The sequence below is a fragment of the Strongylocentrotus purpuratus genome, unplaced genomic scaffold (assembly GCF_000002235.5).
Source record: "Strongylocentrotus purpuratus isolate Spur 01 unplaced genomic scaffold, Spur_5.0 spur5_scaffold_5, whole genome shotgun sequence".
In the NCBI taxonomy this organism is placed as follows: domain Eukaryota; kingdom Metazoa; phylum Echinodermata; class Echinoidea; order Camarodonta; family Strongylocentrotidae; genus Strongylocentrotus; species Strongylocentrotus purpuratus.
Window position 1 is genome coordinate 32,342,084 of NW_022145611.1, and position 16,786 is coordinate 32,358,869.

The window sequence follows — 16,786 nt, forward strand, 5'->3', positions numbered from 1 at the left end:
TTGTTTTAATAAAACAAAATTTATTGCCTGTGAGTACTTTCTGTATGTTTTCGTTTTAATTTGACAAGTCGTCATTTATTAATAATTTATATTCATTTAAGTATTCATGTACAGTATTGGTATGCTCTCAAATACGGATTTTGCCAAGATTTCATTTTTGGTAAAGTGTACCAATCACCATATATATATATATATACTATTACTATATTCAAAATATGAGCTTCAAATATTACTCCTATAAATAGATACTGCAAGTTTAAATACAACCTCAGCCAACCTAAAAGCAAATTGTGGATATCAACTCATAACCATCAACTCATAAAATGCTCAGTAAATTTTACCAAGGTTCATATTTTACAATATATTCTAGCAGTACACAAATTATTTTTCTAGGTGATTGGTACATGAATATCAAGATACAGCTTTAAAACTGTTGCAATTGCTTTTTAAACCTTAAGTTCAATAAAAGCAAATAAATAGATCTCTGGGAGTGATCTTTATGTTCATTTATATTGCCTTTTAATCCTTATCTTTTTTTTCATTTGTAGATAAGCTTGTACCTAAAAAAAACATCAAAATGATTTTCAAAATTGTAGTGACTCTTGCCAATATTTCACATGGCCTTTTGCATTAGACTTACACATCTTTTAACATGCTTGCACATACACAAATCTCAAATCAGAGCTCCTTTTGTGGTACACGAAATCATTTATTCATTCATTTTTTCTTTCATCATTTTTTTTCCATCCAACATTTCTCGACATTTCCTAAAAACATATATATGTACTTCTTTCTACATGGAAGATTCACACATAGTTGTTTACATATTGCATTGTCATCTACAATTACAAATGGTTGATTATAAAGGAATTAGACTACCATACATTACATAAAGAAAACAAGTTTTTATTTCACTCATAACACCAAGTATATTGTATGTCAATATCACCAAAATAAACCAATCATTCACAAATTTCTAGAAATAATTTTCATTGCATAATTATAAGCATCGTGACAAATTGTCATAGTTACCATGTAACCTAGACAGTACCGTGTGAAATAATTGCCTTTTCAGTCTGAAATGACTTTGAGCCGAGGTAAACAGGTCGGGCCATGACTGGTGAATGCAGAATATACATAAAAAACATGAAGAAAATATTTCTTTTTATAAAGAAAGGCCCTTCGAACTGACATACATAATCCTTGAGCTATCCATAACCCTGAATACCTCAATACTTAATCCAGTGTTTAACCAGCATGTCCCTGGTTTAACATTTCAATCATTTTCAAACAATCTTCTGTATTTATCATTGCACAAGACAACCTTCTTCATTTACATTACCTTTGCTTCATAAGATTATTGAAGGATCGTAGAAGGCAAATCCCGTTATGATAAAATCTGAAAAGATCTTGATACAATTCATCCTAAACCAAGGGCCCCAGGAAGATGATAAATATGCAAATTTATTAACAAACCGGGATTAATTATACCATGAAACGAACTGTGTTACTAAAGTCACTTCATCAAATACATGTACTGTCTATTCTGCAATCACATAACACTGAATAATGAGAATAGGTTATTTTAGCAATCTCCATCATGTTTAAATATTCAAAGAAATGGGATATATTCAAGAAGAGCACTTTAAAAAATCACACACTTTTGGTTTCTCTTGTTGATGATGAACATTTCATATTTGACATTTTCTCTGTGAGAACAACAAATGAATATGATACCTACATGTAAATGCTATAATATCAACCAAAACATCCCTCTCCCTATGATTGATAAGAAGGAAGAAACGTAAAATTGCTGACAGTATGCTGTTATGTACAAGTGTAAAAACAAAATATGAATAAAATGATAGATATCTAAATTCTCTCTCTTTCTATTTAAGATCTACTATTTATATCGCTTGCATTCCTTCCTTTAAATATTCACCAACAGTTCCGCAGCCTATGCAAAAACTGCAAAAAAATTACCAAGTTCACAACATTTAATCCTTTCGTCTTTTTGGTATAAGCTACATAGAGTGGTGAAGACGATGTGATGTCATCAAAAATCTATTTTTTGAATTTCTCAATTTTTTCTTCATTTTCCGAAAGAGCATCAAAAATAATGTCCAAATGTCGAAAACCAATTGAATAAGTTAAGTATTGCCTGAGATATGACGATCTGAATAAAAAGATTTCCTATAGGAACTCGGTCTTAATACTGAGTTCCTATAGGAATATTCAATTGGTTTTTGACATTTGGACATTATTTTTGATGCTCTTTCGGAAAATGAATAGATAATTAAGATGTCACAGCTTCAGTACTCTGTAACACTGAACATCAATGTCTTTTAGTGCTTCAAAGGTAGAGAATAATAAAAACTTCATTAAATTGACATCTGCGGTTAGCATTATCAAAGAAAGATTATTACAAGAGATCTCGACTATTACTCTTAGGGGAGGTGTCATGGTCTAGTGGACAGGTCACCACAACATAATTCTCGTTTCAAGTCCCGTCGCTTTGGTAAAACATTAATCTACATTTGTCACACTCAAGTTGAGGTCAATGGCTACCTGGCAGTAATTAATTCCTTGATATGCTATCGCAACATAAATAATTGAGAAAATTCATGCTTGTATCAAAGTGTATCTGTTGTAGGACCTTGAAGGAATTATTAGCTCTTATTTTGGTGGATTGCAGAAAGTATTCCAGGAACTCGCTTCATCAAATATCTGCTGTCATTAAAGAAGACCATGTTTTACAAGAGATCTTAGCTCCTAGTGTGGTACATGGCAGGATGGATTTAAGAAAACTTCATGGTTTATCAAACTGATTTATGTATGGGTATCACAAAAATATTCCTTGTAGATCTGGGTTCAACGTGTGGTTCAAAACAAAGATTTCAGGAATCATTCATTCTTTGTCAAATTGATACCTGTTATAGATATCATCAAACAGGTCCTTACAGGAAATCTTAGCTCCTAGTTTGGTACACAGCAGGAAGGAACCAGCCATCTTACGATGGAGCGAGTAGCTTTCTTCTGGGGGCGGGGTTAGCCTACCGTGGAGCATGACAGGGACCAGGCCGTGGATACGCTGGGTCGTATCCTGCGTGGAGAAGTCAAACGGCTTGGAAGATCTGAACGGCTCACCCAGGATCATGACGGCATCTACATGGGCATTCTCCATAGCCTGGAAACAAAAATAACATCTTATTGGTTAGTGATAAATGGTTAAATAAAAAATCATATGTGTATGAATCTTGCAGGTGACTGGAATAAAATAAGAGCATGTGATCAAACAGAAATAGTTTGCAAATATTTCTTTACTCTGGATTTCTACACAATATCTGTGTTCATTCATTCTCTAAATATCTTAGCAATCTGTTTCATTCATTAGAAACATAGTCCTGTTTTCTGGAAAATCATAGAGAATTTGATCATTTTTATAAAATACACAAGCATGAAAGATTTGAACCACTGACATCATTTTGTTACTTTTGTATACAAATTTCCTCACGTCTTATCTAACATTAGTAAGATTAATTCATCATAGCAACTCAAAATGTAAAATATTTTCTGCATCAATTCAAAATGAGGCGAAATGGCTCAGTGGTAGAGCAGTGGTCTTGTAACTGGAAGGACCCTAGTTCAAAACCAGTCCATACGCTAATTCCCATTACCAATGATGAAGAACTCAACAAGCTTTTGGGTGGGGTGACGATCGCTCAAGGTGGTGTTCTGCCCAACATCCAAGCCATGCTGCCTCCCAAGACCTTAGGAGAGGACGTAAAGTTGTCAGTGTCCCTTGTTTATTTCTTACAAGCATACACGCTTCCTTAGTAGTTGGGTAAAATAAACTATAGAATCACCAAACTAACCTTAGATTCATATCCAGTCAAGAACTGAAGCTTTTGTAAGTTGACCAACACCTCCTCTCTATCCCCACTTGCTGCACCATGGATCACCTGATAAACAAGATAAAAAAAAACAAGAGGAATTTGATGATTAACTTGAAAACTCTTTTCACAAAAGATAAGATTAGTTTATCAACATCAGAAATACTGTTTGGCTATTTTTTACATAGAACATCCGGGCCCTGTCTTACAAAGAGTTGCGATTGATCCAAATCACAACTCCTCTTGTCAACCGCAAGTCTGCAATCTCCTATCTCTTATGTTCATAGTTGCGATTGATATGTACATACAAGAGAGGAGACTGCAAACTTGCAACTGATTGGAGGACTTGCGATTGATTTGGATCAATCGTAACTCTTTGTAAGACGGGGCCCTGATATTATTAAGGTACATTTGATGATAGAAGTAATGATCATCCTTATCAATAACCTTACCCAAAATAGTATATCTTTATCAGTTTCCTATCATTGACTGAATGAATGAAACAATTAATATACCAGTTATAAGAAAAATTCTCTTTGACAAAAAAAAAAGGTGAATGCTTTCAACTAAAGCAATTGCATGAATAAATAATGTGAGTAATACTGTTATGGAGGAATAAACTTATCAAAAACATTTGGAAAAGACTTTTTCTTCAACAAATATTGATGAAGAGAATGCCAAACAAACATAGTATTCAATATTAAGAATTTTGAAAGACGTACATACACAGAGATGCCAACTTTTGGAAATCAGAAATAGGGAGGATTTGTAATCGACACCAATTAATGTGCGCGTAGCGCACATCTCGAGCGCGTAGCGCCCGACACATGCGGCCGGGGTCCAGGGCCCGCCTTAGGGCCCTGGAAGCTCTGGGGTTCTAGATGCTCTCTGGTGCAATCTGAGCCTTATTTTGGAGCATTTTACATGTGTATTTAGTTAAATAATTCCCCCTTTTTTTTTAAATAACATAAAAATTGTACAAAATGCATGATGAATTACTTTCAGACTTCCGATTACACAGGTACTTGATACTGTATTCGGTCTTATACTTCCGAGACCATTTCCTGGTCTTATTTTGCTGATTTTCCGCCATTTGGATTCTGTGGCAATATCCACGCATTGGTTACGGCGATCCATATGCTGAAACAATCTTTCGCTACTCTTAATTTGTCTTTTAACATAGTGGAATTATTACATGCTTAAGTTAGCAGATGATATTTCTCTTTCAATTCACAGATATATATACTGATAAGCGCCCTCGAAAAAAAATCATAATAAAAAAAAAAAAAAAAAAAAAAAAAAAAAAAAAAAAAAAAAAATCTTTTTTTTTTTTTTTTTTTTTTAATAAATCGGGAGGATAAGGATGGTGATCGTAAGGTCGGGAGTTGGGGTGAATTATCGGGAGCCTCCCGATAAAATCGGGAGGGTTGGCATCTCTGCATACATACACTCACACACTTCGGAATTGTAGAACGTACCTTTATGTAAGTGTCCACAAATGACTTGTCATAGTATCTTGAAGCACCAAAGTCTAACAAAGTTATCTACAAAATAGGAAGAAAACATCACAAACAACAAAATCACACATCAGACATCTAGTACTTATAGATTAATTTCATGCAAGTCCAAATTTGATGAAATAAAAGAGAAGCAATGATTTCTGACTTTTGGAATTTTTGATGGATGTCGATTCTAAGATTCATACAAAATATAATGCTCTAGGACTAACTGTTGCCATATAATAAAGCAGAAAATGCATTAATGTATGAATACATTCTCATGTCATATTTGCTTTGCTCATGTATTTGATATTGCAGAAACTTAAAATTCAAGAATTAACACAAATCAATCATTTAACTCTTAACATTCAATCACTAAACAATATTTAACAATTCTTAAATGACATGAGAAAGGAACATATTTATTGACAATAACTGATTTTACATTTTAGATTAATAAAGATTTTCTCTATAAATGCTTTGTACCTTTCCTGTGTCTTCATTAAAGAGGAAGTTTGACCAGTTAGGATCTGTCTGCATGAATCTCCATTCAAATAGCTCGTTCAAGCACAGCCGCAAGATGTGAACACACATCTAGAGAAGAAGAAAAAATAGATAATACCATCCCTTGTCAACACTTCAGCTACTGATATACAATATAATAGCATCAATCACACTGAGTGGGTTTTAAATGGTGCTATAATCAAGTAGCTTTCAGGGGAACCACTTGTCTAGACTGTGTCAGGTTTAGGGGGATTCTAACATCATGTCACCTTTAGAAAATAGAAATATTTCCAATTCAGTCTTTTCAGTTAAGCTCAGTGAAGGGACAAAGCTGTGTTTTTTTAATAACAGAGTAATAGTAGCTCGACCCACACTGACTTTTATAATTTGCCTCAAGAATTTAACAAGAGTAAAATCTACACACAGGTCATAATTTACTTCCCACAATCCTACAAAAACGAAGTAGAGAAGTAGTTTTCTTACTACTAACAAACATGTCACTTTCAGATTCCCCCATGTCAGATCCTAATTACCCATCAAAAGATTTGTGCAGACAGTATCAACACATCCTCCATTCTGATTTAACAAACTCACACATGCCCTCTCTGGACTATTGCAGTTCTTCAACGGTGTTTGTTTTTTCTCCACTGTAGAGGGGTTGTAGTCAAGTGGTTTAAGCACTTGACTGGAAATGCAAAGGTCGTGAGTTTGACCTCCAATAGGGCACTAACATTTATAAACATTTTCCACTCTATACCCAGGCGAAAAATGGGGTTCTGGATGGATGATGAAAACATTTGTGATCGAAATTTCCCTATGCCCTCATGGTGACCATATGGTAGGAATACTCCCCAGGAAGTGGGGATGGTGCACACTGTGTACCTGAATTAATCTAATGACCGGGATGATAGTAATAACTGTCAAGTGCTTAGAGACGGTATTCTGTATTAAGCGCCATATAAATCCGGATGTATTCATTTATTTGTATAAAAGCATGTGAGACCAATGAGACAAATCATGACACCGTATAAAACGATCCTATGTACCTAAGGATGCAAACAAAGAAAACATAAGATTCATGCTACTTAGGCATTTATATTCTCACCTCATTCCTTTTCTCTTGACTCAGGTTTTCTGCTTTTTCTAAAGATACTCCATCGACTAGTTCCGTTGTGATGACCTCTTTTGTTGACAGTTCAGGTATAACCTTAGGAACTGTGAAGACTGGATCCCCTTCTACAAGGTGCCTATGTAATACATCCATTCACACAAACAGAGAAAAATGATAAACATCTCTGGATAATATAAAACTTCTAATGATTTTAAACAGTCTCATATAATTCACACAATTATGAGACTTCACAGATGGGTTTCATTTTAATGCAGTTTTTTTCTTTTTAATGGCTATAAAATCCTAACAAGAACTAAATTTTCACATATTACATATTAAGGCCGGCCATTTCAGTTTTGTCACATCAATTCTAAGAATATTTGAACACACAAAACATTTTGGAGAGGTTTTTGAGAAAAATGTTAATTCCAATAAAAAATCAAATAATTCATGGAATGATTAACTCATTATTGTGCCCTTGCATAGATTGTATCCCATGCAATATATATGTAGAACTTCCAGCAAATGGCGTACGATACAGCCACACAAGCGAAACTGCAGAAAAACACCCATGGTCAGTTGTAGACTTGGGTAAGGGCACAACCTTGCACCCCCCCCCCCCCCCCATTTGAAACCTAACTGGCACACAATAAAATAAATTGCCCCCTTGATTGTGTATAAATCAATCAGCAGTGTGCCCCCCCCCCCCAACAAAAAAAAAACAAACAAAACAAGTTTTGTTACCTGAATTTCTCAGAGCACTCAGCTTCTCTGATGTAATCTACTTCCCATCCTAGCTCTTTCTTTGCAACTTCTATTGCACTCTCAGCATACAGACCTGTGCATCAGACATGAAATTGTTTAAGTACTAGCCATTGCTAACATAAGACAATTTGATATCAACAATAAACTTGTTTACTTTATAACATCTTTTATACATTTTCTTATCTATTCTATTTACAAATCTCTCTTTAACTATCTTTCTATCTCTCTTTCATATTAAAAAACATAATTTGTCACAGGATATTACGCTTCAATTGTATTTCTCTGATTTCTCTCTCTTCACTGTTCTAAATACAGATACACATACACCACCTCAAACTACAAGCCCCCCCCCCCCCCCTCGGAAAGTGTATTCATTAGTTCCTAATGTGCAGTTGGTCAATTTTCCAAGTAACTTAATCAACATATCAAATCAGGTATCTGGATTTATTCAAAAAGTAAAGCCTGGTAATAAGATCTTACCTTCAGGTAATACATTCCACATCTTAAGGAGCATCATGAGATTGTTGATATCACTCTCAATGCCTTGCGCTACTCCAGGATACTACATTATCAAGGTGAAATAAAAAGGAGAGGTATATATATATATATATATATATATATATAAAATATATATATGAGTCTGAATCAGAATTAGATAACAAAACTTACCACACAAAAATGAATAAAGGAAAGACCTACTTCCTTTACATTTGTTATTCATTTTAAAGGAATGGTGACATCAATTTGAAAGTTTAATGACCAGAATGTGTGGGCTAGATTTAATTCTGTATAAGACCCCCCCCCCCCCCCATAATGAAAACTGTACCGTTTATTCATAATTATACATATCTATACTTCAGCAAAATTTGAATACAATACTGCATTGAATAATACATATTCATTTACCAACTACCTGCCTCTTCAACTTGAAATCCAAAATTATATATTAAAACTATCTCAGGGTTCCTCCTATCACCATTGTTTAATGCAACATAGGACGGATATATCAGTTTCTTCACAAATTTCACTTCATTCCCATCCTGATTAAGCTAGCCTAAGCTATATAAAGATCAACATAGTTGGTACTTGTGTTTACATTCTAGTAATATCTCACCTGAATTTTCATAGCAACTTCTCTCCCGTCATGCGTCGTTGCTAGATGGACTTGTCCTATCGACGCAGCAGCAAAAGGTCTATCTTCGAAGGATGCAACTTTACTTCTCCAATCATCGCCTAATTGCTGATTTAGCACTCTCTGAAATAAACAGACATTAAAATATGACTTACTCAAATTTAAAAAACAGTTTTAAGTAAGTTGTAAATTATATACCATATGTTACTGTCAAGCTTTTCAATATGAAAAAGAGATGTAATCTCTCAGCAAACCACTCATTAACTCACTCCTTTTAAGATCTCGAAGAACACTGAATACAAATTAGCTTTCCAGGAGAGTTAAAAGAAAAAAAGAAATCAGGTTTATATTTTGAGAACAAAAAGAAAGAAAAAACAGGAAAAAAGAACGAAGACACAGGTGAAGAAAATTGTGGGAAAAATTAAACATAAATCTTCAATGACGGTAAAAGATCAGAGAGAAGATAAAAGTTTTATACATTAAAAAGAAGGGAAAGAGAAAAGAAAGGGTATATACATGTAATGTACATAACATCGAGCAGAAGAGAGAGAGAGAGAGAGAGAAATTAAACAGAATGATCTTACCTCCATCTGCCATAGAGGCATGAAGTCTGCACTCTGCCTTACTCTCTCAAACACTTTTTGAAGCTCAGGACTAATGAGAGTGTTATCTGGAAAAGAAAACAAAACACCAGAGTTCTTCAGTACTATTCACGTTGTGGCCCAACATACAATGATTGTCAATGATGTGTTATTGGAACTTTGGAAGCATGTTATCATAAAAATGTTGTTTACCGGTACTTAAGGACCATTTGTCATCTGTACACCACTTGACCTGTGTGCATATTGCGTTGAAAAAATTAAGCCTCAAACTATGATTTGGGTTCAAGTTCATAAAACCATACATCAATGATACACACTGAGTTTGCTTGCCACATTTGATATCTCTAGTGATATGCCATTTGCAAATTACCAAAAGGCAAGGGCATACGGTAGATGGATTTCATATAATAACAATACTATTCAGCATTTCCCCTACATGTATTACTGTCAATTCACTGAAGAAGACTGAGTTTAATGTGCAGATGAGGAGGTATAATTAAAACATTTAATGGATTGCAGGCATACAAACAAGTTCAATAAGCCTAGAGGTCTGCTTTTTTGAGCTCTTGATTCTCTAAATAAAGGGACTTCCTTATGCATCTATGGTACAGCAAAATTGTACATACATGAAGGGACAAAAGAAAAGTGACAGAGGGAGTATATCCAGAGCCTGTAGAAACTCCATTGTGATTATAATAGCACATACCTTGAATACTAAGCATCTGACCTAGTTTAAGAGCAGCACCCCTCACCCTGCAGAGTGTATCTACTATTCTCTCAGCATTGGCTTCTGTCATGAGTATACTAGAGTCTAGTTTACCACCAGCTGTAACATTACAAATTGCAAAAAAAAAAATCATAAATAAAAATACATCACAAAAACTATATGGAAATTCAATTAATAATTGGAATTCAGTAAGTCTATTTCCAACAGTTTTCTTCCTCAAAGAATCATAATTAGGACTTCATGTGCTATAAATTACAAGGATGACAGGATATTCTCAGATGGAATGCTGCAACCCCTATAATGTTTCATAGTTTCCTCAAGACCAACAGATATTGTAAATAACAAACACAGAATTCACAGAATGTTACGTTTCCATGGTACTTATCACATCCTAAAAATATAAAAAATTAAAAAAAATTGAAACCTGACACTATTTTTCTTCATTCTCATTTGTCTTAAACAGCATCCAAGATTTTTTCCTTCCCTTTTTTCCTTTCAGAGCATTAACATCCTAATAGACAAGAACAGAACAAACAACTTACTTTCTTCTAACCCAAGACCTCTTCGTACTTTCTCTGCTAGAGCTCCAACTCCAATCCCTGCAGCTAGACCTGAAAGAAAAACAAACCAAACTTTCTTATCAACAAGTTTATAATCATTCAGACAGAAAGTTTCTGTTTAATAAGTACATTTATCATCAAGTATATACATGGTTGTAGATTGAAGGACTCTAGTAAGATTTACTTTGATAGCATCTTGTATTAGAAGTTGTAAATTTAGATAATCAGAAGATATCAAAGGAAGAACTGAACAATTTTGAGCTACAAATATCAAACCAAACGCGAATTGGCAAGATAACCAATAAAATAAACATGAAAAGAAATAATTTTCCAAATATGAAATATTTAGTCACTTTAAGTTAATTTTTCTTGTTATTAAACACATTGTATAATACTTGAAACCTCCTTTCTTCAGGGTTTCTTTATAATAGAATAGGTTAATACAGTTATTATTATTTGAAAAATGTTGAAGAATTTGCGTAATCATACACATATTACAATGATTATTTCAATGATCATCATAGACAATTATCTCACCTCCAAAGTTAAGAACCCTGCTCATCCTTGATGCTGGCACTGCTTTCTCTTTGGCCTGGGCACTCAGCTATACATGAAGACAATCAATCAAACATATGTAAAGTTTCCCATACTAAATCATGCCTTTACAATTATATTCACAATCTTTTCAATAAGGACATTATTGTTAATCTAAAATGCTTGTTACATTCATTACAGAGCATAAATAGCTACATAAAATCATGCAGTTTAATGCTGTTTATCATATTGATGACACATTTAATACTCTAACAGGAAAATTGAGAAGGTATACACATTATAATGAACCACATTTTATGAAAAAGATTTACAATATATTTCGCTAATGAGCATAACACTGATTTCATGATTATTAAACGCCCAGATATTATAAGATATTACAATCATAATATCCTGACATATTATTGAAAAGTCAAAGCCTTACAAGGGGTCAAGACATTCATTCATAAAGTGTGGATGCCAAAGTCAATCCAGAATACTTACTGTTGGTTTCACTCTTGGTCTGGCAGCCGGTTTGCGTGGCGGTACCTTGGGCCCTGAACTTTTTGTCTTCCTGATATCATCTGCTGAAACGGCTCCGGTATCGAAGTACCTCTGAAAAATATCAGTGTGTACTCTATACCTGTACCTAGCAGCAGCAGTGCCTGCTAAGGAATGGTACCCTCTAGAGGGCGCTGTTCCTGGTGGACCATTCTTGGACGTTGTACTGTGTTGGGTGGTGTCCTTGTGGGAGGGAGGTGGTGCCATATCTTCAGCAGCGAACTGAGAGGCTGACTCGGCAAAGGTATCACCCCATTCCTCAGGATCACTGGTCACAATGGAGTCCCAATCATCCTCAATCTTCACAGTCTGTCAAATGGTAGACGAGGCAAAAAATTGTTCAAATTACAAAAGTAGATGAAGATCATCAAGGTTCAATCAACAATGTTTTCTCAGAAACATTGGCAACACAGGACAGTCTCACTAATGGAAACGAAGAGGCCTTCAACAGACCTTGTGTCACTTATTTGTAATATCCTGGCTTCCTTCAAATTCCTTACTCATAGTGCAAATTATTTTGTATATGAAACATTTCATACTAAAATAAAACATCAATTAAAGAATGTTCAATACCAGTAAGTCTGATGTACTGCATTGCCGTTTCCTACGTTGCTTCAAACAATCTAGCATATCTATGGTAGATATCAATGCGGTCTAGTATATGGATCTACCATACCAGTCACTTGATATTAAGAGTCTATCAGTCATATTTCAATGGAAGCAATTTAAAAATCATTTCCTGACATCATTAATCTTACCTTGTTGGAAAAATTCATCCATGCATCACTGACCCTCTCTTCTGTCTTGGTCTGGACACCCTGGACGACTGACATAAGACTGGAGTTAGCCCACACCTGGTTGACATCCTTGCATTGACCATCAACAAAGGTCTTGACCAGAAGTCCAAATCCATTAGCAGCCTTGGTGGCATCACCAAGTCTTGATCCAGACATGATGATTCTCAACTGAGGGAGATTCCCAAAGCAATCCCTGAAATGTGATAAGAGCAATTGAAATACCATCTGTAGGCACAAGCATGCAAGTAATACTGGTATCTAGGAGATTCCTCAAACAACCCCAGAAATGTGCAAATGGGTAGATAGCAACTGTACATACAACTGTAGGTACAGGAAATATCTGTTTAATTTATCCTCTCCAAGCGCTATAGTTCTCCTTAGAACTATAAGCAAAGAAAGATAACCTACAGTCTTTTTCAAGACTATACCAAACAGTCCTTTTCAGGACTACAAACCCTCAAGAAAGATTACCGAGAGTCCTTTTCAGGACTCCTCAATCCTCCCTCTCTCTCACATGGTGCACCCGCAAGCCTACTGTATAATTTATCTTATAATCGATTTACCATTACCAGTACCTTTCATGTCCGTACCTTTCCTATTGCACTTTTGTATATATTAATCATGTATTTCATCTTCTGCACAAGCTGCGCCTTGAGCATTTGATTGTTAAGTGGATTTGATGCCATACAAATCTGATGTATTATTATTATTATTATTTAATGCTGCAGATGTGCAGGTATAATAAAAAGCTTTTGTTCTATGAATTGCAGGTATATAAATGAGTTTAATAGGTCTGGAGAAGTGGAGATGTGCATTTTGTGCTCTTGATTCTGTTTCTAAATAAATGAAATTTCTTGTGCATGTACACACTGTACTGCATGTACATGTCTATGGCAAAGTAGTAGTCTGTATATGGCAAAGTAATGGCCTACCGGTATATGGCTATTTTTCACTTTATATGACTAATCTTTCTCATAAACATGAATTTCTTGGGTTGAACTAAAAATTGATAGTTATCAATCGGACCATTATATTCATAGTAAGATGAATAGAAAAGATTCCATGGTGAAAAGAAATCAGAGATACAGGCAGGTGAAAGTCTCATTTGCATTCATTAATACTGCATACATGTGCGTAGTTTAACATGATTAAGCCTCAGCTAAGGACTCTTTCATTTTGTCCAGCAAAATTTGACATGGGCATGGCATCACCATCGACGTGAGTGTAATTGAAACAGACCTAGATCTATTGTTTGTCATAAATTTCTGAATGATTTAAGTCCAGAATAATGTAGAACCAGCAAGTTAGATAGAAGAAATCCACACAAATTTACACTAAATTAAATAGCTTAATAGCTGCAGAAAACAAATTGTGTATATTATGGTCCCCCCCCCCTTCTTACATACCACACTCTCCTACTCAATAGGTCAGTCAAACAGTTAGATCTATTAAACAAACAGTTTCTGTCAGGGTGACCAAGTCAGTAGGCCTAAGTTTAATTGAAGTTAACAAAGACAGTTTGTCTGAAATATGTACGACTCATCTCTGACTCGGGATCTACTCACTCATTGCTATACTTTGTGTGTAATTTTAAAAATAAAAAACACCCTCCATTGACTTTCAAAAGTCATATAAACACCAATCTACGAAACTCACTAGAATTCACTTTAAAATAATTGTGATAAATGATGACACTTAAACAGTAAATGGCAGCAAATTACCACCAATTCAACTCACAGAAGTTGGAAAAATACATATATAAATATTTAAATCGGAAATCTATCGTCGATCCTAGCGAAGTTCGGCAATTCCTCTTTCTATTCATTGTGTGCATTATTTAAGATCAGTAAAGTCAGGGGTAGTTTCTTCAGTTTTTAAACATGATTCTGATAGTCTGAGCTTGGAATCTTGGATTCTAGGAGGCAAAGGCAAAATGATTACCGGTATGGAGAAAAACTGTGATAACATGATTACGAACTTGTAGCTCGTGCACACTTTTTCCTTCATAATCATTTTGCCTTCGGCGTAGACTAGAAGGGATGATATCTAGACGACGTCATGCGCAGCAAGAGTTAAAATACGGCTTGCAAGATTTTCAACATAGATGTCAATTTTGACCCATAATTTCCTGAAAATGGACCATTAAACGGATTTATTCAGTCAATGGAACCGACGTATAATAGCCTAGGCTATAGGCCTAATTTAGAAAATAGAATAAATCGGATATGCACGAGGTAAAATGAATTTTATGGGAATTTGGAAGGGCATAAAAATATGGCCGTAAATGGCCATGGTGTTTGAAATAGAATGCTGATAGTCGGTTTCCGTCTCTAAAGAGAGGAGCCGACCCTACCCAAATACAGGCGCGTAGCCAGGGGGGGGGGGGTTGGTGGGGCCGGTCACCCCCAAAAAAATGCCGGCCAAAGAAAAAGAGAGAGAAAGAGAGGGAAGAAAAGGAAAAAAAGAAAAAGGACGTAGGAAGAAAAGGGGAAAAGGAGTCGAGAACGGTACAACAAATCGTCTTCTTTCTCTAATAATCTAATGAAACGTCAAGCTTCCACGCTTCACGCGGGAAGGGGGTAACTGAGTTAAAATTAAGGATTAAGGGTCGAGAACAGTACAACAAATCGTCTTCTTTCTCTAATAATTTAATAAAACATCAAAGCTTCGTGTGAGGGGGGGGGGGGAACAGAATTCAGACAAGGATTAAGAGTCGAGAAAGGTACAACAAATCATCTTCTTTCTCTAATAATTTAATGAACATCAGAGCTTCGCGCGAGAAGGGGGGGTGGACAGGTGCAACAAATCGTCTTCTTTCTCTAATAATTTAATGAAACGTCAAGCTTCCACGCTTTGCGCGGGAAGGGGGTAACCGAGTTAAAATTAAGGATTAAGAGTCGAGAACAGTACAACAAATCGTCTTCTTTCTCTAATAATTTAATAAAACGTTGTGGGGGAATAGAATGCAGACAAGGATTAAGAGTCGAGAAAGGTACAATGAATCGTCTTCTTTGTCTAATATTACGTCAAAGCTTCCGCGCTATGCGCAGGGGGTTTATTGAATTCAGACAAGGATTATGAGTCGAGAAAGTACTACAATGAATCGTCTTCTTTCAAAGCTTCCGCGCTTTGCGCAAGAGGGGGAAACTCCCACCTCCCTGCATCCACCCCCCCTAGGGAGCGCCCTTTGCGTGCTCACTGCCGCCCCTCCTAAAATAAAATCCTGGCTACGCGCTTGCCCAAATAAGACTAGACTCTAGAGCAGAGATGCCAACTTTTGGAAAACATAAATAGGGAGGATTTGTAACGGACACCAAATAATGTGCGCGTAGCGCACATCTCGAGCGCGTAGCGCCCGACCCATGCGGCCGGGGTCCAGGGCCCGCCTTAGGGCCCTGGAAGCTCTGGGGTTCTAGATGCTCTCTGGTGCAATCTGAGCCTTATTTTGCAGCATTTTACATGTGTATTTAGTTCAATAATTCCCACTTTTTTTTAAAATAACATACAAATTGTACAAAATGCATGATGAATTCCTTTCATATATATGATACAGTGTTCGGTCTTATACTTCTGATACCATTTCTTGGTCTTCTTTAGCTGATTTTCCGCCATTTGGATTCTGTGTCAATATCCACGCATTGGTTACGGCGATCCATATGCTGAAACAATCTTTCGCTACTCTTAATTTGTCTTTTAATATAGTGGATTTACTACATGCTAAAGTTAACAGACGATATTTCTCATTCAATTCACAGATATATATACTGATAAGCGCAAAAAAAAAAAAAAATCATTTTTTTAATTTTTTATAATAAATCGGGAGGATAAGGATGGTGATCGTAAGGTCGGGAGTTGGGGTGAATTATCGGGAGCCTCCCGATGAAATCGGGAGGGTTGGCATCTCTGCTAGAGGCTTAACGAAAGAGACGGAAGATTTGGTCTGGGTATCTCCACGCCGGAGTTACGGGTCAAATTTTGGATATCTAGGTTTCTGAACAAGCGCCAGACTCTCTACGTTTTATAGGCATCAACTCAGTTTACTAGTAGGATCTAGAGTTCTAGTGTGTGACTGAGCTGAGCTGAGTGCACTTACCCGGATCC

The 16,786-nt window shown here is 35.7% G+C and overlaps 1 protein-coding gene across 1 annotated transcript; it reads right to left on the minus strand.

Annotated features, from left to right (window-relative positions):
* Positions 1-738: 738 nt before the first annotated feature.
* On the minus strand, positions 739-12,920 carry LOC100893281 (atypical kinase COQ8B, mitochondrial). Its single transcript, XM_030998359.1, has 14 exons — positions 12,647-12,920; positions 11,832-12,197; positions 11,331-11,397; positions 10,776-10,844; positions 10,213-10,332; positions 9,489-9,574; positions 8,887-9,027; positions 8,253-8,334; positions 7,752-7,845; positions 7,002-7,143; positions 5,879-5,986; positions 5,372-5,437; positions 3,876-3,962; positions 739-3,187 (listed from the first exon to the last, which is right to left on the minus strand). The coding sequence occupies exons 1-14, from the start codon at positions 12,908-12,910 to the stop codon at positions 2,909-2,911; spliced, it is 1,971 nt and encodes a 656-aa protein (XP_030854219.1). The 5' UTR covers positions 12,911-12,920; the 3' UTR covers positions 739-2,908.
* Between the last annotated feature and the right edge of the window lie 3,866 nt (positions 12,921-16,786).

What these genes read in the sequence shown, in the direction of transcription:
- LOC100893281 (XM_030998359.1), bottom strand. Translation starts at nt 12,910, where the DNA reads ATGGTATTTCAATTGCTCTTATCACATTTCAGGGATTGCTTTGGGAAT. An exon ending in TGCCTCTATGGCAGATGGAG is followed by an intron (nt 9,028 to 9,488) that starts GTAAGATCATTC and finishes TGTTTATTTCAG; the next exon opens with AGAGTGCTAAATCAGCAATT. An exon ending in GTCAAGAGAAAAGGAATGAG is followed by an intron (nt 5,987 to 7,001) that starts GTGAGAATATAA and finishes CTTCTTCTCTAG; the next exon opens with ATGTGTGTTCACATCTTGCG.